The sequence below is a fragment of the Carettochelys insculpta genome, chromosome 1 (genome assembly GCF_033958435.1).
Source record: "Carettochelys insculpta isolate YL-2023 chromosome 1, ASM3395843v1, whole genome shotgun sequence".
NCBI classification, from domain to species: Eukaryota; Metazoa; Chordata; order Testudines; family Carettochelyidae; genus Carettochelys; species Carettochelys insculpta.
Window position 1 is genome coordinate 107,902,415 of NC_134137.1, and position 22,661 is coordinate 107,925,075.

The following is a 22,661-nucleotide window of genomic DNA, read 5'->3' on the forward strand; positions in this document are numbered from 1 at the left end:
TTGGGGGAGGCTCTTCCAACATTTGGCCCATCCACAACGGGCCAAATGTTGGGGGCAAAAACACTCTGTTGAGACATCCCTTTTTCCTCATGGAATGAGATGTACAGGGATGTCGACTCTCCTAACTGTCAAAGCTCTTCCAAGAGATCTACAGTCTGAACACACACGCTGACAACAAAACTGCTGTTGAAAGCAGTCTGCAGTCTAGACCTAGCCTTAATTCTATGCTGCTTTCATAAGCGAGCAGTTGGATAGTGGTGGCAGTTTGCTGGGCACCCAGCTCTGTGGGCAGCAGTGGAGAAGTAAGGGTGGCTCTACCATATCCGAGCTGAGCTCCTGGCCAGCAGCACTACTCTCCTGCTGCCCAGGTCTGAACGCAGTGCCACCACCACCACCAGAAGCACAGAAGTAAGGATAGTAGTCCCATAATCCACCCACGTACAATAACTTTGTGGGCCACCTCCACAACTCCTTTTTGGGTCAGGACTCCTACAGTTACAACACAGTGAAATTTCAGATTTAACTAGCTGAAATCATGGAATGTACTATTTTTTAAAAATCCTATGACAGTGAAATTGATCAAAATAGACCGCAGATTTGGTGGGACTCTAGTATGTGTCTTCATGAGGAAAAAATATGATGTCCTAAAAGGCTTTTTAACCTAGTAGAAAAAGGCATATCAAAAACCAATGGCAGAAAGTTAAATCAGACACATTCAGATTAGAAATAAGATACACATTTTTAATACAGAGTGTTAAAATCACTTGAACAAAATAACGGTCAAATTGGTAGGCTGATCTCTCAAAGTCTTTAAAGTGGGACGGAATGCCTTTTTGAAAGATTACTTTAGTTACACATAAGTTACTGTTGTAATTATATGGCCTGTGATATACAGGAGGTAATAGTGCATAATTAAATGTTCGCTTCTGGCCTTAAAACCTGTGAATTTAAGTGAACATGAGACCATTAAACAGAAAAACTTTCCATGAGCACAATTTCTCTGAGTGGAAAATCCGTTGCTCATTTCCCTCTATTTTTCCTTTTTTTTTTTTTTTTTAAATACGGATTTCAAATAAAGCTAGCTAACTTGTAAGCATTTCGCTTAGGCTGCGTCTACACTACAAACTTACTTCGAATTTAACTTCAAAGTAAGCAGCCACTTCGAAGTAGCATGCAGAGCTACAGAACACATGCAGAGCATGTAGCTAGCATGCAGAACACAGTTTCCCTTACTTTGAAGTGGCGGGGAGGAGGAGGTCCTTCGGCAAGCTGACGCCCAGGAGAGGAACGCAGAGGCCTTTGACAGGCTGGCCAGCAGCCTTGCCGCCCAATCCCACCCTGACCACACTAGCAGTAGTATGCAGATAAAAGAAAAGAACTCTGCCAGACCTACATCCGGGCCTGCAATGCTGCCAGCCCGTCAGGGGCATGGTCTGTCCACTGCCCCCACTACCACGAGCTGCACAGGCTCCTAGGGCTGAGGGAGGTGACCACCCCACAGCACATGGTGGACACTGTTTCTCCCCTGCCTCCGTGGACAGCGAGGACGAGGTGGGCTCTCGGCACAATGAGCCCCCTGTGCAGGGAGCAGCTGACCGAAACCAAGGGCTCCAGCAACAGGACCCTGGTTATCGTCCTCCCCTCCGGGACACCCAGCTGAGCCTCCTCCAGCCGAGCCTTGCCCGAGCCCCAGGACTTCACAGCCGGTACATATGGTATGAGCGGGTTGTCACCAGGGATGGGGATGGGGCCTACCTGGAACAGCCCCACAGCCCACACACCTGGAGATGGGAGCGGGAGGGAACACCAGCTGACGCTCACCAGGCAGGAACCTCTGGCATCCCATGGGGCTCACGGGCCATTGGGTGGCAGGGGAGCAGGGTGGGGGCCAGCAGAGCGGGGACCCTGCCTTCCTCCCCCTTGGGGTTGGGACCCAGCACTAATGGGCCATACCCCTGTCCCCTTCTGTCTCCACAGGTCCATCATAGGGAAGGTGCTGCAACTCACTGGAACAGGCCTCAGCCACAGAGGGCCGGGCGGCTGCCCCATCCCCCTAGTCTGCATCACCCCATGGCCATGGCAGGATCTCCCACAGACAGTGCTGGGGGGAGGAGGAGATGGCCGCCAACTGGGTGGTCATGCGGTAGACGACTGGGGTGCTCCGGGACTGGCTGGCGATGGAACGGGACGTATGGGTGCAGCTGGCCAGCAGCCTGGACACTGTGGCCCAGGCCGTGGCCACCTGTCTTGCCCAACCGCCTGCCCTCTCGCCATCCCAGCCCACAGCTGCCCCCACCCCCACACCGAGGCACCCCCCCACCCCTCCCAGCGGCCACTACCCCCAGCGGACCTGTCACTCTTTGCCCACCTGAAGCTGGCTCAGTGGCTGCTGGCCAAGGCAGGCAGGCACACCTGGCCCAGCCCCAGTGCCCGTCCCCACACATCCTGAGGAGGCCGAGACTGTGGCAGCATCACCTCAGCCCTACCTCCCTGTCGTCCCAGCCTCATCTCAGCCCTGCAGGAAGCCTAGGAGCCAGGGCAGTAGGGGCATCCATGGCCGACATGGCTCCTGGTCCCCCATGTCCCTGGGGAACTGAGCCTTCCCCCACCTAGCCCCCAGCCCAATTCAGCCACTTCACCTAGACTCCCACCTCCCTCCTGTGGACCGTTCTCCCTGTGCACTGTAAATAGTTTCACACGTCGTTCTGTTTGATTTTGCGAAACAAGTTTATTCCCCTGATACTAAAGTTTAATGTTCCCACCCTAACCCTGTGTCTCTGGTGCGTGAGAGATGGGGAAGTAGGGGGGTGTGGAGTATAGCTGGGAGGGTCAGGGCAGGGCCTGTGTGAGGGCCTGCTCATGCCCAGCCACCAGGTCTGTGGCCCATCTCTCCATGAAGTTGTGGAGGGCACAGAAGGTGGCGATGACCGACGAGATGTTTGGGAGGCTGACATCCAGTCTGGTGAGGATGCTGCTAAACCTCCCCTTCAGGCTCCCAAACGCCCGCTTGACCATGCCTGTGGCATGGTTGAGGCAACTGTTAAAGGTGTCCTGGGCCACCGTGGTGCATTCGGTATAGGACCACATGAGCCACGGGTGCAGTGGGTACGCAGCGTCGGCCATGATGCAGGAGGGCATTATGATGTCCCCAGGCAGGAGCTCCCATGGAGGGACATCCTGCATCCTGCATCCCAGACACAAGTTCCAGAACGCACGGGCATCATGGACCCTGCCTGGCCACCCCACGCGTATGTCCAGGAAACGGCCCCTTGCATCCACCAGGGTCTGGAGTACCACTGAGTGGTATCCCTTCCTGTCAACGTAGGCACCCCTGCTGTGGTCCGGAGCCTGGATCACCACATGCGTCCTGTCCAGAGCTCCAAAACAACTGGGGAAGCCCAGGTCTACAAACCCAGTGAGGGCGGCGTCTAGGTCCCCCAGAGTCACAACTCGTAGCAAGAGCACCCTGTTGATGGCTCAAACAACCTGCAGGGGAGAAGGAAGGCATGTACATGAATGCCAGACCGGGAGGTCCCCCTGCCCACCAGGGGCCCCTTGCCCGCTGCCCGGTAGCCCTCTCCCCAGGGTGGGTCCATGGTGCAGGCCAGACTTATCTCAATCATCACTGCTCTGAGGGTGGCCTTGTAGATGCTGAATTGGTGGCCAGGCTGTCGGGGATGGCCAGCCTCCGCGGGGCAATGGCCACCCTCTTCCGCACCAGGAGCGTTGGCCGCATCCTTGTGTCTCAGTGCTGGAGGGCTGAGACAAGCCAGTGGTAGAGGTCTTTGAGTGTCTGGCAGGGTCATCCTGAAGTTCCTCAGCCACCGTTTGTCATCCCAGTCCTCCAGCACCAGCCAGTCCCACCACTCACTGGTGGTGGCGAAGGCCCACCAGCACTGTATTGGGATGGCCCAGGGGAGGGGCAGCAGTGCCGTGGCCAGGGCCTGCAAGCTGGGTCCCAGGCAGGTGACCCAGCCGCACCACTGGAAGATGAGGGCGACCAGCCTGGCCAGTGGGCTGGCCAGGGTGGACAGGACCTTGTGCTTTATGGAAGGAGGGAGCAGGCATGTTGCTTGGCTGTTCTCCCCAGCACGTGCTCTGTTACTGTCTGCAGCCTGGCAGCCTTGAGCAAGTGCAGGGTGGGGGTGTTGGGAGGGGCCGTTTAAGGGGTCAGCTGGTTGCAAGCCCGGAAGGACTTGTCAGCCATGCGACCCCATGCCTGCATCATTTCCTGACTCTTTACTTGGAAGAAGGGGCTAATTGTGTGTAGATACTTAACTTGGAAGTTGGAGGAAGCCTACTTCCAAGTAAGGGAGGGTGTGTTTTGTGTGTAGATGCTCTACTTTGAAGTAAGCAACTTCTAAGTTATTTTGTAGTGTAGACACAGCCTGAGTAAAATAATACAGAAATGCTTCTGCCATGTAGAGTCTTGTCTTAGAGTTTTGTTTTGTAAACCAAACACAGAAAAGAAACCCACAGCTACTTCCTTTTTCTTGAAAGTCTAATGTTTTGCAGAGGGCCTCATTAGGATTTTGTGTGGGGCAGGAAGAGAGACTTAGAATTTGTGTTAAGGGCTAACAGAAAGACATGATGTTAAGAAATTGTAATAAAAGATCCTTTCAGAGCACTGTGCCAAATATTTTGCAGCCTGGTGAGTGTCGTCATCTCAGCATGCTGTAGGAGTGGATCCTAAGATTGGATAAATGTTTTACTTTGGCAGCTCAAAATCCCAAATGTTTTATTGTTCCTACTTTTGTTTTGTTTTACAAATCACTTGCAAGTCCTTGTTTTTAAAATTTTTTAAACATCTCAATACTTGTTGCTGTATGGGGAATAGTCATTCAACAATGAGGCATGTATTGTTTAAGGTCACGTACATACAGCTTAATAACTGAATGAGCTTTAATTAACATCATTAGCTGGTAAATTAAAAGACACTAGAGATTCTCAAAAGCTCAGTAGCAAAACATTTTACAAAAAGAAAAATAACTCAAAATTTCTGTATCTGTACTTTTTCAGTCTTCTTTTTAAGGTGATAGAAATCAAGCTCTGTATGTGAACTAGCTGAAGAGGAAGTTCTTTGGAAATAATGTGACATTAAAATATGGGCATGACATTAAACCAAACTGAATCATGAGGTGAACTCACTGTGTGTAATTCCACTTTTGATGGGTTTATTGGAAATATGCAAATGATCTCTTCAAATATTAGACTTCATGAAAATATTTTAAAACTCAGTGATATATTAAAAGGCCCGATGCACTTCCAACTAATAGCTTTGTATCTGCAGTACTAAATCACAAAGGATCTGAAGTCACACTAAACAAAAGTTAACAAATATGGAAGTGGTTGGATGCATTATAAAATGTCCATTTATATAGCGTTTTTCACAGCTGAATACATTCTTCCATTTATTATGTTTTTCAAAAAATTGTAGTGTCCTGCAGATCAACTGTGCAGGCTCACTATGCAGGAGAAATTTCTTCCTTTAAATGTTATATAGGTTGGAAATCCTAAATCCAGCATTCTCTGGTCTGGCAACATCGGACGAGGGATTTCACTAGACCAGAGAGCCGGGCCAGGATGGTGCAGCTTGTGTCCTCTGGCAGCCTGGGGGAGGCAAGCATGCAGGGATGTGGCTGGTGTCCACAGGTCTGGGGCAGTCCCACTTGGGTCTGGACCTGCCTTTATCCCACAGCCCCATGGGGCCATGGCTGGCTTTCCCCCACCCGTCCCCCAGGACCAGGGACAGAGCCGGCTTTACCCCACAGAGTTAGGGCCAGCTTTCTGTGGGCAGCCTGCCAGAGCCAGAGCAGCTTCTCCCTGCAGCCCCATGGGGCTGGGGCAGCTGCACAGGTCTAGAGCCGTGTTCCTAGTGCAGGCCGAAGCCAGCTTCCCCTGCCAGGCCCAGGGCAGAAGGTAGGGGAGCAGCCCAGTGGCTGGAGAAGGGGTGGAGGTTTGGGGACTGTGGCAGGGAACCATCCCTGGTCTCTTGTCCGGGACTGGTCAGGTCCTGATCATACCATATCAGGGAGATGGCACCCGTAGTTGTAAGGAAATATATTCTCAGTGCAGGAGGATGGATGATCCAGTGGCTGGAGCACAGGCCTGAGATGTAAAGACCCAGGTTCAATTCTCTGCATTATTACTTTGTGCAAATCACTTAGTCTTACTGCTTCAGTTTCCCAGCTGCAAATTGCAGGTGGGGGTTGGGAGGGAAGATGGGAATTGCCACGTTAAAAACTATCTGTTGAAACATCATGAAAATGATACCCTGTGACCAAGCTAGTCACAGGTTACATATTCAGGTATATTTTGGACACACACACAGCATTTCCACTGTCTCCATGATCTACTAGTGTTCTCTCTCATGCTGTATGTTCTGTTCTGCATTTTAATATATACTTTGTCTTATGGTAAAAACCATGTACTGTAAAATTATCAGAAGTTATATAACGTTTTTAAACTATAGTTATTTCTCTTTGTTGCATTCTAGCCTTTCCGGGGCAAAACAGTTTTAAGCTACCAAAAATGTAAGTGCTGTACCTTAGTTCTGTGCTGTCAGTGACTCAGAAGTATTATTGTATCTGAAATCGTCATGGAGATTATTCTGTTTGTGGTTAAAATACCATTAGTCATACTGCAGAATTTATGAAGCCTCACTTTGATATTGATTTTCATTTAACTGTCATCACTTGCTTTATGGGTTTTTGGGTTTTTTTGTTTTGTTTTTTGTTTTGGGGTTTGTTTGTGGTTTGTTTTTTTTTGCGCTTTTGTTGCTGATGGTAACATCATGATGTTACCCACTGAGCTCATAAGTTATCCAGGTAGGTTGAACCTCCCGGGTCCAGCACCCTCGGATCCTGAGCTGCCCTGAAGGAAAGACTTTGCTGGACCGGGGAGGTCATGCCACTCTGGGCTGCCCTTCTGCAGCCTGTGGAGCTCCGCTGCCGAGGCTGGCAACAGCTTCATGCTCCCTGCTTCCAGGGCTTTCCCCTGGGCTGGCAGTGACTGCACTCTCAGCTGGTCGAACTCCCTGCCCAGGGCTGCTGAGGGCTCCTGCACAGGAACCACAGGGGCTCCCTGCCCCAGCTTGGCAACTCTGCTCCCAGGCTGTAGGACTCCCCACCCAGGGCCAGCAGTGGTTCTGCATCCAGCCAGTGGGGCTGTCTGCCACTAGACCAGCTGAGCTCCCAGCTGCCAGTAATTTCTGTATGTCTAGGGCTCTCTGCTCCGGCAACATCCATGGTCCAAAAGTCCCAGTTCCAGTCCCGACCTGTACCTTATTTGGAAAACCAATGCTTTTTAAAAACAGACAGATGACTGCTCAATAGATTTTTCTATTAGCAGATCTGGATTGTAAAGAAAAATGTTGAGTGGGTACTTATCATCATGCTTATGACCATAGACTAGTTTTTGACCGATATTGACAAGTTTCTGGTTTAGGTTCAGTTCTCTTCCAATAGGTTTTTATTAGAGATGTGGAGAGGGCATAAAAAAGCTTCCATTCCCATGCCCAATTTTGGTCTAACTCTGGAAGCCAATTAAAGCCTTTTGATTAAAGGGAAATTCCTTAGCGCGGATGACACTAAGCTAGGGGGAGAGGTCGATAACGATGGGGGGTAGGGATAGGGTCCAGAGTGACTTAGACAAATTGGAAGACTGGGCTGCAAGAAATCTGATGGGGTTCAATAAGGACAAGTGCAGAGTCCTGCACTTGGGCAGGAAGAATCCCAAGCATTGTTACAGGCTGGGGTCCGACTGGCTCAGTAGTAGTTCTGCAGCAAAGGACCTGGGAGGAGGTGTGGACGAGAAGCTGGACATGAGTCAACAGTGTGCCATTGTACCCACGAAGACTATGGCATATTAGGTTGCATCGAGAGGAGCGTTGCCAGTAGATCCAGAGAAGTGATTGTTCATCTTTATTTGGCTTTGGTGAGGCCGCATCTGGAGTACTGTGTCCAGTTCTGGGCCACCAATTATAGGAAGGATGTGGATACACTGGAGAGGGTCCAACGGAGGGTGGCCAAAATAATTAGAGGGCTGGAGCATATGATTTTTGAATAAAGGTGATGGGAGTTGGGACTGCTGAGTCTGCAGAAGAGAAGACTGAGGAGGGACTTGATAACAGCCTTCAACTTACTGAAGGGAGGTTGCAGAGAGTCTGGAGAGAGGCTGTTCACAGTGGTCACAGATGGCAGAACATGGAACAATGGTCTCAAGTTGTGGTTGGAAAGGTCCAGGTTGAACATTAGGAAAAACTTTTTCACTTGGAGGGTGGTGAAGCATTGAAATGGTCTACCCAGGGAAGCAGTGGAGTCTCCATCCCTGGAGGTGTTTAAGTGTCGCCTTGACAAAGCCCTGGCTGGGCTGATCTGATGGGTTTGATCCTGCTTAGGGCAGGGGGCTGGACTTGATGGCTTTTTTAGGTCTCTTCCAGCTCTTTTGTTCTTCGATTCTATGATTCTATTATAAGATCACCCTCTCCTCCAAGAACACACTCCCTCTTCTCCACCTTCCATCTGTTTTTTCACTCATTTTCATTGGAGTGCATTCTCATTTTCAGTGGATGACATTGAAGAGCGACATGGAGAGACGTTGATGTCCGCAGCAAAGTTGATTGCGTGTTGGTTGTCCTTTACTTGCAGCAATAAATTATATGCTCCATATAGAGATTAGTGGAATTCCAGCAAGTAAATATAGAATAAATGTGGAGAGTTTATAATCCCTTTCACATCCTTGTTGTGTTGATCATGTTTACATTTCTCTTTTGTCTTTTCCTATTTATTTCACGCAGCACTATCTCAGTTTATTCTCAATGGATTTTTCTATTAGCAGATCTGGATTGGAAAGAAAAATGTTGAGTGGATACTTATTATCATGGTTGTGACCATAGACTAGTTTTTGACCGATCATAATGGCATGTCACAAATTTGTTATGTCTCAAATGCTGAAACAACCGTGATGCTTCTCAGGGTACCAGGGGCTGTGAGTCATTATGGCAGACTGCTGCCTGGGGGCTCCAGAATCCTGCAAGAAGGCAGGTATACTGGCTGGTGGGGGAATGCTTTCCTGTTTCCCAATTAAGGCAGACAGCTGGGGGCCTCATTAACCATTAGCCATGGCTAAGTCTAATCAGCAGTCATTGGTCAGCTGAGGCCCTGCACTCCCTATAAAAGGTTCCCCCTAGCTGGTTGCAGGGGGGCAGGTTTTGGGAAGGTACACCAGAGAGTGAGAGCAAGAAGGTACCACAGGGAAGTGGTGGGTGAAGTGGCCCAGGGTGAGGTTGCTACATTGGGGTAGGGGTGAAGGCCCTGCCAGCAGCCTCTTGACCTCGTAGGGACCCTCGGCCGGAGTCCAGGGTAAAGGGTGGGTCTGGACTCCCCACACCCTTCCCCAGAGGGTTACTCCACTGGAGCAGGCGCAGGCCTGCAAGGGGATTGGCTTTATCCTGCCCCTTTGGGACTTGCCTATGATGAGGAAGGTTTGCTAAGCCGAGACTCCTGCCTCTGGAAAGGCCTGGGCAGATAAGGGGTCTCCGTGAGTCTCTGAAGCACAACAGAGAAACCGCCAGGAAGCGCAGGGACCCACAGGGGCTGACAAGGGACTTAGTCACAGTCATCTTGTTACCATCTGCCTGCAGACTGAGGGAGTCTTATCTGTATCTACCAACTCCTTAGCCCAACCAGCCTGATCATCACTTAGGCAGTCTTCTGTGGGTTACATCAGCCCTGTCTGTCCCTTGCAGCTTGACAACAGATGCATCCAAAACCCTAGGTCCCTTCAAAGTGTCCCCTGTCGTGTATCCAGCCTCTCGTCAATGGATACCCAAAGAAATCCCATGTTCTGTGTTCTCAAAGGAGCACAGCACCACAGTTTCTTCTTCGAGTGGTCCCCGTGGGTGCTCCACAATAGGTGTTGGGTTCGCCCGGCGCCGCAGTTTGGAATTCTTCTAGCAGTTTCTATTGGATCGCACATGCGCCAACGCGCACCGCTCCCTTGCGCGCCCTCAGCCATGTGCGCGATCCAGTCCCCGCCAGTTCCTTCTCAACCGCCATTGGCTGCAGACAGCGGGCAGGACGAGCGGAACGCAGAGTCCCCAGCCGCGAGCTCATGAAAGCGTCAGCGCAGCAGCTCACGTGGCAGGGGCTGAGCCTCCGATTACACAACAGACGGCAAGCAAGGCGCCGCGAGCCCCAGCGAAGCAAGCGCCAGAATCGGTGGCGCCGACGGAGGCGGCACCGGCCCCCGTGGCACTGACGGCACAGGGGCACCCGGCACGGAGCCTACCGGTGCCGGAGGAAGCTACCCGCGCGGCACCACAGCTGACTGTGCTGAGCGTGGCGCCGACAACGGGGCTGAGATCCCCGGCACGGGAAGGGGCGGCGCCCACCCCTCAGGGGAGGGGCAAGGCAAAAGCAAAAGCTCGGCACCCCAGTCCATCTCCAGACAGGGCTGTGCTGCCCTTATCACCTAGCCCTCCCCCCGAGATACACACGCCACACCGACGGGCTGTGACTCCACTAGCTTATCTAGGACCTCCCTCTCCATTCCTCCAACCAATTTCGCCGTGGCTTGGGCCACCTTCACCATTTCTGGGCACGGATCCCCTTGAGTACTATCACAAACCAGCTTCACCACTATCCCAGACATCATAGGTACACTCTCCAATCGTGGTCCAGGTCTCCATCACCGGGCCCTTGCCCATGCTGCTATGGTCGTCCTCATCATGCTGAACACAGACACCGTAGGTCTAGATCCAGGGGCAGGTCCTCCCCTGCTTCTCAATACCCCTGTGTACACTCTTGCTCTGGGACGGGAACGCAGTTTTCTCAGGGGGAGTTAGCTCTAGAATCCCGGGACCTTCCTTCACAATCCTCCAGGGAGCAAGTATATCATCAACCGTGGGAACCAGAGGATTTGAGGGAGGTTTACCCCAGTGGTTCCTCCTCATCCTTCCCAGATGAGGCCATGGCCCCCGGGGATGTCTCCCTCCCGGATGACCTTAAACAATTCCAGGAACTGTTCAAAAGAGTAGCTTTCACGCAGGACATTCAAATAGCAGAGGTGCAGGAGAAGCATCATAAACTCCTGAAAAATTTGAGACCCCTGGCTTCATCCAAAATCGCTATCCCGCTGGATGAAGCCATGATGGAGTCAGCCACTAACATATGGCAGACCCCGGCCTCTATTCCGCCTACGAACAAAAGAGCAGATAAGAAGTACTTCGTCCCAGCCAAGGGCATGGAGTTCCTCTTTAGTCACCCACAACCAAATTCTTTGGTGGTCGAATTGTCCCAGCACAGGTCGAAGGCGTCTCAGTACAAATCGGGGGGATCGGATAAAGATGCTAAGAAGCTAGAGCTGTTTGGCAGGAAGGTATATTCCTCCTCTACCCTATTATTGAGAATGGCAAATTACGCGGCACACCTATCAAACCACAACTTTGACAATTACTCCAGACTTACTCCCCTCATGGATTCACTCCCGGAGGACAAGAAGCCGGTGTTAAAGGTGATTGTTCAAGAGGGCTATGCAGCGTCGCGGACGGGAGTCCAGATTGCCCTGGATGTGGCGGACACAGCGTCACATTCAACAGCTACAGCAGTGGTCATGTGTGGGGAATCCTGGCTCCAGACGTCTGGTATCCCCAGGGACCTGCAGGCGAAGATCGTGGATCTTCCCTTTGATAAACAAAAGCTGTTTGCGGACTCAACCTACTCAGTCCTCCACTCCAGCAAGGACTCGAGGGCCACACTTAGAACCTTGGGCATTTATACTCCCCCATACAAGGAGAAGAAATTTTATCCTCAGCAAAGACGCTATGCTTACAACCACAGCGTGCTCAATATCAACGGGGCTACGACCAAGGGCACCATCAACAGCAGCAGCAGTACAGAACTGCCAGGCGACGTTCTCAACAAAGCCATACACCCTCGGGGCAGGCCCAAAGATAACAAGTTTGACGGGTATGTCGGGGGCTGCACTATCAACACCATCGCTCAGTGCCACTCTCATCTCATGTTCCATCATCGCCTCAAACCGTTCCGCTCCCAATGGCAAAAGATCACCACGGACAGATGGGTGCTAGATATTATAGCCACGGGTTACACGATCCCCTTCCAGTCACTTCCACCGACGAAGCCTTCCACCAGGCCTCATCTCAGAGACGCTGCCCACAAGGCAAGGCTCAAGCAGGAGGTGGATCACCTTATGTTCATAGGGGCGGTGGAAAGAGTGCTGGAGCAATTCCAGGGGAAAGGTTTTTATTCACGCTACTTCCTAACAGAGAAGAAAACAGGAGGCTGGAGGCTGATCTTGGATCTACGGGGCCTCAACTGTTACTTGCTCAAGCAACGCTTTCGGATGATCACAGTTGCCTCCATACTTATGGCACTGGACGATGAAGACTGGTTTGCAGCCCTCAGCTTACAAGATGCTTACTTTCATATAACAATCCACCCAGCACACAGATGCTTCCTCCACTTCACGGTCAGCAGGGAACATTTCCAGTACAGGGTTCTTCCGTTCGGCCTATCCTCGGCTCCCAGAGTTTTTACCAAAACCCTGGCAGTGGTATCAGCCTACCTGCACAGAAAGGGGGTGTTTATTTTCCCATATCTGGATGACTGCCTGCTGAAAGGGGCCTCAAAGGCAGAGGTCTTACGCATGATACGCGTCACCGCAGACGTGTTTACTTCGCTGGGCCTGGTTATCAACCTTGCAAAGTCAAAGACTGAACCCGCACAAGATATAGAGTTCATAGGGGCATGCATAAACTCTATCACAGCAACAGTATACCTGCCCGACGCCCGCTTCCGCACCATCAGCTCACTGGTGCAAGTCATGACGTACAGCCCCACGGTGCCAGTCCTAACGTGCCTACAGCTGTTCGGCCACATGGCAGCAGCGACGTTTATGGTACAGAATGCCAGGTTACACATGCGAAGCCTGCAGCTTTGGCTGGCGAGTGTTTACAAACCGGCATCCCATACTGTCCACAAGGTAGTGTCACCCATGACAGAGGTGCGCAGATCCCTAGCGTGGTGGGAAAATCCCAAGAATCTGCTAGTGGGGGTGCCTTTTCACCAACCACAAATTTCTATTTTTCTTACTACCAACGCCTCCCGCATAGGATGGGGAGTGCACATTGGCAACAAGGTGATGCAAGGGCTATGGTCCCCTGCGAAACAGACACTGCACATAAACATACTGGAGCTCAGAGCAGTGTTCAACGCGTGCAGACATTTTCGAGATTACCTGCACGGCAAAGTAGTCGGGATCAATACCGACAATACCTCCACTATGTTCTACATCAATCGACAAGGAGGGGCATGATCCTGTGCGCTATGCGCAGAAGCAGTCCGATTGTGGAACTGGTGCATCGCCAACAACATAACGTTGAAAGCCTCATACTTGCCGGGTGCCCACAATGTGAAGGCAGATCAGCTGAGCAGGCGCTTCGCACTCAAGTACGAATGGCGGATCCTCTCCGACCTGCTACGGCGCATATTTCGTACATGAGGGTTTCCCCAAGTCGACTTGTTTGCCACCCAGTACAACAAGAAGTGTCCCCAGTACTGCTCCAGAGCAAGAATAGGGTGGGGGTCCCTGGGGGACGCATTCAGGATGTCATGGAAGGGCCCTCTACTTTACACCTTTCCCCCGACAACGCTTATCCACGAGGTTCTGCAGAAAGCCAGAAGGGGGAGAGCTTGCATGATACTCATAGTCCCAACTTGGGACCGGCAACAATGGTTTCCCTTGCTTCTGCGCATGTCGGATCGCCCACCACTTCCCCTACCGGTGGCGCCAGACTTACTCACACAGGCTCAGGGGTCCATAGTGCAGCCCTCACCCTCAGGGTCTGCGTCTACAAACATGGTTAATCCATGGCTCAGCGCCTTAGAGAGCACGTGTACGGAGGGAGTACAACAAGTCCTGGAGTGTAGCTGAAGGACCTCCACCAGGAGGACTTATGAACAGAAATGGACTTGATTTACAGCCTGGTGTTCCGCCAAGCAGTTAGCTCCCCTTGACGTTCCTATAACCATAACACTAGAATACCTATTGGACCTCAAACGAGATGGGCTTTCTCTATCCTCGCTAAAGGTCCACCTCGCTGCTATATCAGCTTTTCAGCATACAGAGGAAGGGCCCACTGTATTCGCCCACCCTATTGTCACAAGGTTCTTGAAGGGGCTGGTAAACCTTTACCCCCCTCGAAAACCGCTTCTGCCGTCGTGGAGTTTGGACTTGGTGCTCAGCACGCTATCGGGAGCACCCTTCGAACCATTAGCCACGGTACCCCTCCGACTCCTCACGATGAAAACAACCTTCCTCCTTGCGATTACGTCAGCCCGCAGGGCGAGCTCGCTCGCAGCAGTGATGGCAACGCCACCCTGCACAGTATTCTCAAAGGGGGTGGTAACCTTACAGTTACACCCAGCCTTCGTTCCAAAAGTTTCTTCGGAGTTCCATCTTAACGAACCAATAGTTTTACCCTCGTTTTACCCGAAACCTCACAGCTCCAGCAAGGAGGCACGCCTACATCTCCTAGACGTGAGAAGGGCGTTGACCTTCTACATAGACAGAACTAAGTCCTTCCGGAAAACGGACAGGCTTCTAGTGTCTGTCACTCCCAGGTCAAAAGGGGAAGGCCTCTCTTCACAGAGAATTTCAAAGCGCATCGTGTCCTGTATAAAAATGTGCCAAGAGCTTCGAAAGACCCCTTTGCTGTCCCCGCCTAGGGCTCACTCCACCAGGGCGGTGGTGGCGTCAACAGCCTTCTTCAAGGGCATCGCGTTAAAAGACATATGTAGAGCGGCGACCTGGTCATCCTACGACACCTTCGCCAAGCATTATGCCCTACATCGGGTATTCTGTCGACAGCAGTCCTCTGGAGGGCAAACTGCACATGAATCGATTACCCACCTCCTTACTTGGGTTACTGCTGGGCAGTCACCTATTGTGGAGCAACCACAGGGACCACTCGAAGAAGAAAGAGAAGTTACTCACCGTAGTAACGATGGTTCTTCGAGATGTGTCCCCGTGGGTGCTCCACCACCCGCCCATCCTCCCCGCTTTGGAATCTCTGTCTGATGTTTTTCAGGAGCAGCCGAGGCGGTTGGTCAAGGAACTGGCGGGGACCGGATCGTGCACATGGCCGGGGGCGCGCAAGGGAGCGGCGCGCATCGGCGCATGCGCGATCCAATAGAAACTGCTAGAAGAATTCCGATCTGCAGCGCCGGGAGAGCCCGACACCTATTGTGGAGCACCCACGGGGACACATCTCGAAGAACCATCGCTACTACAGGTGAGTAACTTCTCTTTACAAGGTTAAGCTTCGACCACTGCTTGAGTCAGAAGCACAGCACTTGAGTTTAGATATAAAACATATATATATTTTAAAAATAGACATTGAGGTAAAAAGCAGTGAGAGAGTTGGGAACAAAAGGTTATATGTAAAACAACATAACACAATGCATTTTCTGAAGCCTAAACTCATCTAACAAGTTATCCTCCAGTCTAAAGAAGTTTATTTCACTTAAACTTCTCTTTCAAGTTTTCCACCAATTGTGGCAACAATCTCTTTTTCATAAAGCAGAGACTCATTTACTTCTGAGCTGAAGAATACCAGGATGACACTCTGTTCCTCTAAGTATACCAGAATAAACATTAACTTCAAGATAAATTTCCCCATTACCTTCTGTTTACTGCTTTTAGTTAGATTTTTTTCTGAAGTCTCCACCCTCTCTTCATTAGCATTTGTCTTAGAAAGCTAGTGGATTCTTATTATAAGACACAATGGGGCAGCCCCAGCCCCTCCATGATAAGTATCTTCCATCACCTGTCTGGAAGAATTTGTCTCAAGACAGTCTACTTTTGAGTGATGTGTTTTAAACTGTGAACTAGAGAACATAATCTTCCGTATACATACTTAATTCCTCACGTGTTCTCCATGCTTATAGCTCACAATGATTAAGATGACCAGTAACTTTCCTTACAGACATTACATGACATTCTTTTGGTGAGCCTTAGGGATCTCTGTATCCAGGGCCTTCTGCCAGTTAGAATCCAAAGGTTCTTGGGTCATGCAGACTCTATAACACTCTGTGACAGAATGAGGCCTCTTCTGTTGAGTCATCTTAGTTGCAAGGACTAAAACCCTGCGGTGGAATTCAAGATGGCAATTGTTGATGACTTATGCTGCAGGTGGTTCCAGTTAGTGCCAAGTGGTACATAAGGAGCTAGGACAGAGGTAGCCATACAGAGAGAACTCTTTAAAAAGCCATTTTGTAAATAAAACATAGGCCGAAATTCATGTTGTTTTGGAATAACAATAATGCAAAAATCTGGAGAGGAGGTAAATGTGGACCTCGTAGGCTGTTCACTTGCAGAAAGTGGGGTAGGGAGTTGGTCCAATAGTAGGGTATTACACAAGGAATCTCATAATAAGAGGAAGTTTCTGGTTGTATACATTAACCTCTGTAGTTCTGCCATGTGAAGAATTAATAGGCTTTTGATAAACCTTTTAACTTTTTTTATTAAAAAAATTGCTAGCTTTGGTTATTTTAAAGTAGGAGTCTGTACTCTGAAACAGGTATTAATGTAGTTATGTGACCCTCTGAAATACCCACTATGGAAGCATAAAGAAGTTAAAGTTGTCTATATATGTTTTTCTCTGTGTGGGGCGAGGGCAGGGAGTTAAAAAGAAATGCCACCTACCTCTTTCAATGAGTGGAGGAACTTGATGGAACCAGTGGCAAATGGGGACATGCCCTAGTAACAATGAAGGGGTTCCTTTTCCCTTTGGAGCCTCTGGCACCATTGGTCAACTGGGGAAGTGGGTGGAAAGGAAGCTGATTGGCCCACATCCCCCAGCTCCAGGGATTGAACATGGAGCATGGACCATGGAGTACAGATGAGTGTTTTTTTTTCCTTTTTAAAGCAAGTCCCCAAAATGTTCACAGTACTGTCATATCAAGGTCCTATCTTCCTGCACCATCTCCCGCTTCCACTCTAGGGCCAGCCAGGATAATTTCATTTGCCAGAGATCAAAAGCTTTAGCCATTTGAATTTTCCCTATGGCTGAGTCACTTTGCTGATTTTTGGCTTTACTGGAGCCGTGGCGGGGTCCAGAGGCAGCTGGTGATGCCCGAAAAGTACCACCACACGCTGCTGTACCTCGCCCATGACGTCCTGCTCGCAGGGCACCAGGGAATCCAGCGCACCAGGAAGATGCTGTTACAGGAATTTTTCTGGCTGGGAGTCTTTTCTGCTGTCCATTTTTATTGCTGGTCCTGCGAGTTCTGCTAGACTGTGAGGAAGGCCCGAGAAAAGGGGAAAGTCACCTTGAGACCACTGTCCATCATAGAGGAGCCTTTCTAGAAGGTGGCCATGGACATAGCAGGGCCTTTCAGCATTCTGGGAAGAAATACATTCTGGTGGTGGTAGACTTTGGCCCTGTCCTCTACTGAGGCTGATGCTGCGGCAGATGCACTGCTGTCCATTTTTAGCAAGGTGGGATTCCCCAGTAAGGTCCTTACTAACCAGGGGTCCAGCTTCATGTCAGCCCTTCTGCAAAACTTGTGGGAGAAGTATGGGGTCTGACATACTTGGGCCACAGCCTACCACCCTCAGATCACTGAGCTCATGGAGAGGTTCAATGGGACCCTAAAACAGATGCTGAGAAACTTTATGAACCAGGACCCACAAAACTGGGACAAGTACTTACCCCACCTTCTGTTTGAATACGGGGAGGTTCCTCAAGAATCCACAGGATTCTCCCCATTTGAGCTGCTGTGTGGAAGGAGAGTGTGGGGACCCCTGGACTTGCTAAGAGATAAGTGGGAGGGAAAGACCTCTTCTGAAGGGGAATCGGTGGTGGAGTACGTATTGGTCTTCCAGGAATTGCTCACCGAACTCATGGGCCTGGCCGGGGAGAACCTGTCCAGGGCCCAATGGAAGCAAGAAGTCTAAAAAGGGAAACAAGACATATACTTGAGTCACACGTAATGCAATCTGAAGACTTTCCAAAAAAATAAAGTGATGTTTGTAGCGTAAGTGTAGGATGAAGAAATCCTATGCAGCTATATCCATATTTTCTGACATGTATTCTCCAGTGAAGACTCTGGCTAAATACACCAGATGAAATTTGCCTTGAAAAAAACGAAAGACCAACCTACCTCTGTCTGCCAGTTAAGGCTTCATTGGGTAAAATATTGTTTTAATTTTGCTTCGTTTTCAGATTTCTGGGATGTGCTACAACAGTGGTGTGTTAAAAATTCATCAAGTGCTTTGTGTTCCCAGCTGGCTGGCTAAGATATTTTCTTGGACTCTTGAACCAATATTCTCATCTGTAGAACCATCCACTGAGATTCAAGTAGGAATGGGAGCAACAGTGGACATCCAGAGACAGCAGAGAATGGAATTACTGGATCGTCAAATCATGATGTCTCAGTTTGCACAGATGAGACGGCAAAGACAACATCAGGTATAAACTTTTTTAAGTTGTGTGATTATGGAAATACAGAGGAAGGGAGATTTTGGTTAATCATAATTAGTGGATCCAATTTAGGAACACACATTTTTGTTTTAATTTTTTCTATATTGGAATTATGTACAGTATTACTGTTTCATAGACTTCTTTAATGTTAGTGAACATTTATGCAGGTTTTATGTTATGAAAGTTCATTACACACAAGTTCATTACAGTACATAAGCCTACTTTCACAAAATTTCTTTGAATAAGGTAGGTGGCATTGTCAGTAGCAAAATGAGCCTAAGGTGTGAAGTGATTCACCATACTCCATAGTTATGAAGTTATACAGGAATTAGAACTCAAGACTGCAGGTTGCCTGATGGCTGTTACCTCTGTGCTGCAACCCAGTAGCTGTTGTTTGGGCCTCTGACCATGGTCATATAAATCCTGCAGAGATGAAGATCACAGGAAGTACCATCTCAGGAAGCTGTACTGACAGCTTCTTTCATGGTTCCTGATTGCTCCAGACTGCCTATATAAGCCAGAAGGAGTTCCAGGTAGTTTCTGTGTGTGGTAAGGTAGACTCCCGGACAGCTGTAGTAACAGACCTACCTCTCTGCTTGCTCTCAGACTCCTAGCCTTGGTTGTTACCGTTGGCTCCGATTCCTGGTTTCTGACTACAGCTCTTATCTTCGGTGCTGCTCCTGGCCTCTGACCACCACTTCTTGGACCATAAGGCCTGCATGCACAAACCCTGGTTCTGGCATTGGTTTGTGGCAGAAAATTTAAATTCAGCATAGCACTGGATTTGTAAACCCAGGGTTGTGAGTTCAGGTCTTACAGAGGCCATTTATGGGTCTGGGGCAAATCGATTAAAAAAGAAATTCTGTCAGGGATGGTGCTTGGTTTTGCCAAGAGGGCAGGGAACTGGACTTGATGACCTCTTAAGGTCCCTTCCAGTTCTAGGAGATACGTACATGATACTCTATCAGTCAGAACAGTTACCACTCCCTTCAGAGAGTTTTAAAGTTATTTCTGTAGTTCAATGTTTTGCAAGGGTAAATAGGAAGGATTACCTCACCCATTTTGCACAAGGCTTGTTTATTCACAAAAGCATATAAAATTATCTCTCTCTAATTTTCCTGCAGATATTAACGACCATGCTTTCCTGTGGCTGCTTTTAAAGGGCACATTTTATTTACCTATCAGTTAGATTGTCTTTATTTTTCTCCATTTTGATGGAGTGGACACGGGTAGATGCTTAACTACTTGTAGTTGTAAGTCAGTAAAAGAAAATAGCTGATGCCTCAGTTTACATCCTACTATGGATATATGGGCAGTCTAATACAGACAGGTGAACATGTGGACTCCATATGAATTTCTGGGTTTTGTAACTTAACTGCAAGCTGTATGAGAATATTGTCTGTGCAAGATCTGAATTGTATTTTATCCCTCTGAATTTTAGCCACACCTTAATACTTTCAGCTGCTATTTTATGATCTGGGTGGTGCTCGTGTGGAAAGGAAGGGAGGGGAAAGAGCTGGCTTGAATGAACAAGATGTGCTAATGCAAAAAGTTAAACCTTATTAAAAGTGTGGTTTGCATTAAGGCTGAAACATTGATAGACTACTCTTTTATCTACTAATGAGTTTAATTTACCCTAAAAGAGTCAATAGGATGCTATTTGTTCGAAGAAATGGGGGAAACTGGAGGGGTTCAGCTCTCCTGGCATTTCTAGGTATCATTTTCAGGGGAAGATAGTTTATATCAGAAAGATCCTTGTATCTTAAAAGGAGAAGAGTGACGCAGCTGAGGGACTTCACAAAATAATACTAGATAAAATCAGATTGGGTTGAAGAGTACTTCTGGGTAAGCTATTCTACCCCTTTGGAGAAATGTACTGTGGGATTGTCCTGTATTATGTGTTAAAACAATATGGCTTTTACCTAAAGCAGTTAGAACAGCTCTAGTAACAGTCTCTCAAGGGCCTTCTTGATAACACAATTCCATTTTTCATAGTTAATTTTACTTTAATTGTATGACATAGTCTTGTACAACCCCAATAGTTGCAAATTACCTTCCTCTGCTTTCCCAGCACTTTTAACCTACTGTTTATTGTAAAAACTAAACTGGGAACTGTTCAGTGCTCCAAAGTTAGTTGTAACAGAAACTAAACTGAAAGTGACTGTTTAGCCACAAACTGTTGTAAAAGGGTTAGCTGAAGTTCTGGGAAATAAGAGGAGGCAGAAAGGACCCAGATAGTCAGGATTATTTTAGAAGACTGGTTAAAAATATAGAATATAAAAGAAATATATTATATAAAATATTAAAAAAAAAGTCCCTCTTGTCTCCTAAGAACTTTGTTTTCTGTTGTGGAAGGATGCATTTCAAAAAAACAAAATAAATTAACCATATTTTAATAACATATCTTAATTTTTCTTTCCCCTGCTCTTCCACTGCATCCAGTCTTAACGCTACCAGGTTATTGGTGTAATTCAGTCAAAAGAGAAGGCAGTTAGCATTTGCCTGAACACCTCACTATATATATGACACATTCACCACTACCCTACTCGCACCCTTGAGTCACTTATTGCTTTATCAGTGAATGCCCAGCAAAGTCTATCAACAGAAGGTGATGGAGTTAATATATCAAAACTTTAGAAAGGTTTGATACGCAAAGCTAGTCACCACATTTTTTGACTCATAGAATTTCCTGGATGCCAGTCAAATCAGCAAAAGCAGGGCTCGGAGATTACAGTATGTGTTGAAGCAGAAATGAAAAATAGTCCCCTTTGTGATTGAACACTGTACTTGAAGGTTTTAACATTTTCCTAGCTAAACTACATTCACCTGCAGAAAAAAAAAGAAAAAAAGCACACCTGTCCAGTATTTTTGAATATTAGCATGTGATAGATATGCCTGATCTGCTAAAATATATTTCTAGAACATTTTCTCTTAATAAAATTGCTGGAAACAGCATATCATAAGTGTTGTAATTATCCTTACTGTGTAATATAGAACCATCCTACTTGACAGAATGAGCTGATGATTATATTTCTCCATAAAAATCTCTTTAAATAGAAGCTAATTGCTATTGGTTATTGTTGATATTTAAATAGCAATGATTTGTAAACTTTTTAAAATTTCCTAAGTAAATAGAAGATTTTGCAAACCTGCTGCTTTCAGTGAGGTTGCATGGGTGTTATTGCTTGTTTTATCTGAAGTCAGTGGGGTTTCACATGTAGTCTTACAGTTAGACTCTAGATAATAGTTCTTCTGGTACAAGCTGTCAAAAACTCTGGTTTGCAGTCCCAGGCTGTGTCTAGACTAGAGGGTTTGTCGACAAAACCAGCATAGTGTCCAGATTCCCAAGGAAGTTCTGTGGACAATAAGTCAACAGAACTCAGCACTTTTGTCAACAGCTGTACCCTGCTTGCCATGAGGAAGAATGCCTCTGTCGCCAGAAAGCTGGTCTGGATATTCGGGGGGGGCCCTCTGTCAACAGACAGGGCTTCCGACACACTGGGCAACCCTATCTATTGTGGTTCCAGTTGGCCAATTTGCTCTTTTGATCTGCTTTGGTGGTCTGGCCGCAGTCTGTCGGCAGAAGTTTTGTTAGAAGATATCGTCCAACAAAAACTACTGCCTACAAATCCCTCTAGTCTAGCCAGAGCCCCAGAAAGTAATAGCTCTTCAAGGCTGATGGTAATAAAACGTAGTAAATGCTTAAAAAAATTAAAGTCAGCAAATACAGCTCTGGGGAGATGCCAATTTGTGAGCTAATGTAGGGGCTTGTCTGTACTATGCAGAAGATGGAGCCTATGAGGGTCAATCTTCTGGAGTTCGATTTTGTGCATCTGGTAGAGACACGCAAAATCGATCTGTCTGAGGTCAGCAGTTGACCCCTGTGCTTCTTGCTATTGCGAGGAGCAGTTGAGATTGGCAGGAGAAACACTCCTGACAATCTCCATGAAAACAGTGAGGGAATTCGATTTCAGATACGTTGATTCTAGCTATGCAATTGCTGTAGCTAGAATTGCATATCTAAAATCAATTTACTCCCCTAGAGTAGGCTTGGCCTAAAGGAAGCACACTGTTATGCTGCCTCCAAACCAGCCCAAGAAGAAGATACACTCCTGGAGTCTCAGTCCTTCTCCTGATCTCCCTGTTGCCTTAG

The 22,661-nt window shown here is 48.3% G+C and overlaps 1 protein-coding gene across 1 annotated transcript in view; it reads left to right on the forward strand.

The window, feature by feature from the left end:
- The window catches only part of UBAC2 (UBA domain containing 2), a 180,489-nt gene that overhangs the window by 119,614 nt on the left and 38,214 nt on the right, over positions 1 to 22,661 (forward strand). The window contains exon 7 of the mRNA XM_074989575.1: positions 18,251 to 18,496. Within this exon, the coding sequence (XP_074845676.1) occupies positions 18,251 to 18,496 (246 nt within the window). The remainder of the gene's footprint in view (positions 1 to 18,250; positions 18,497 to 22,661) is intronic.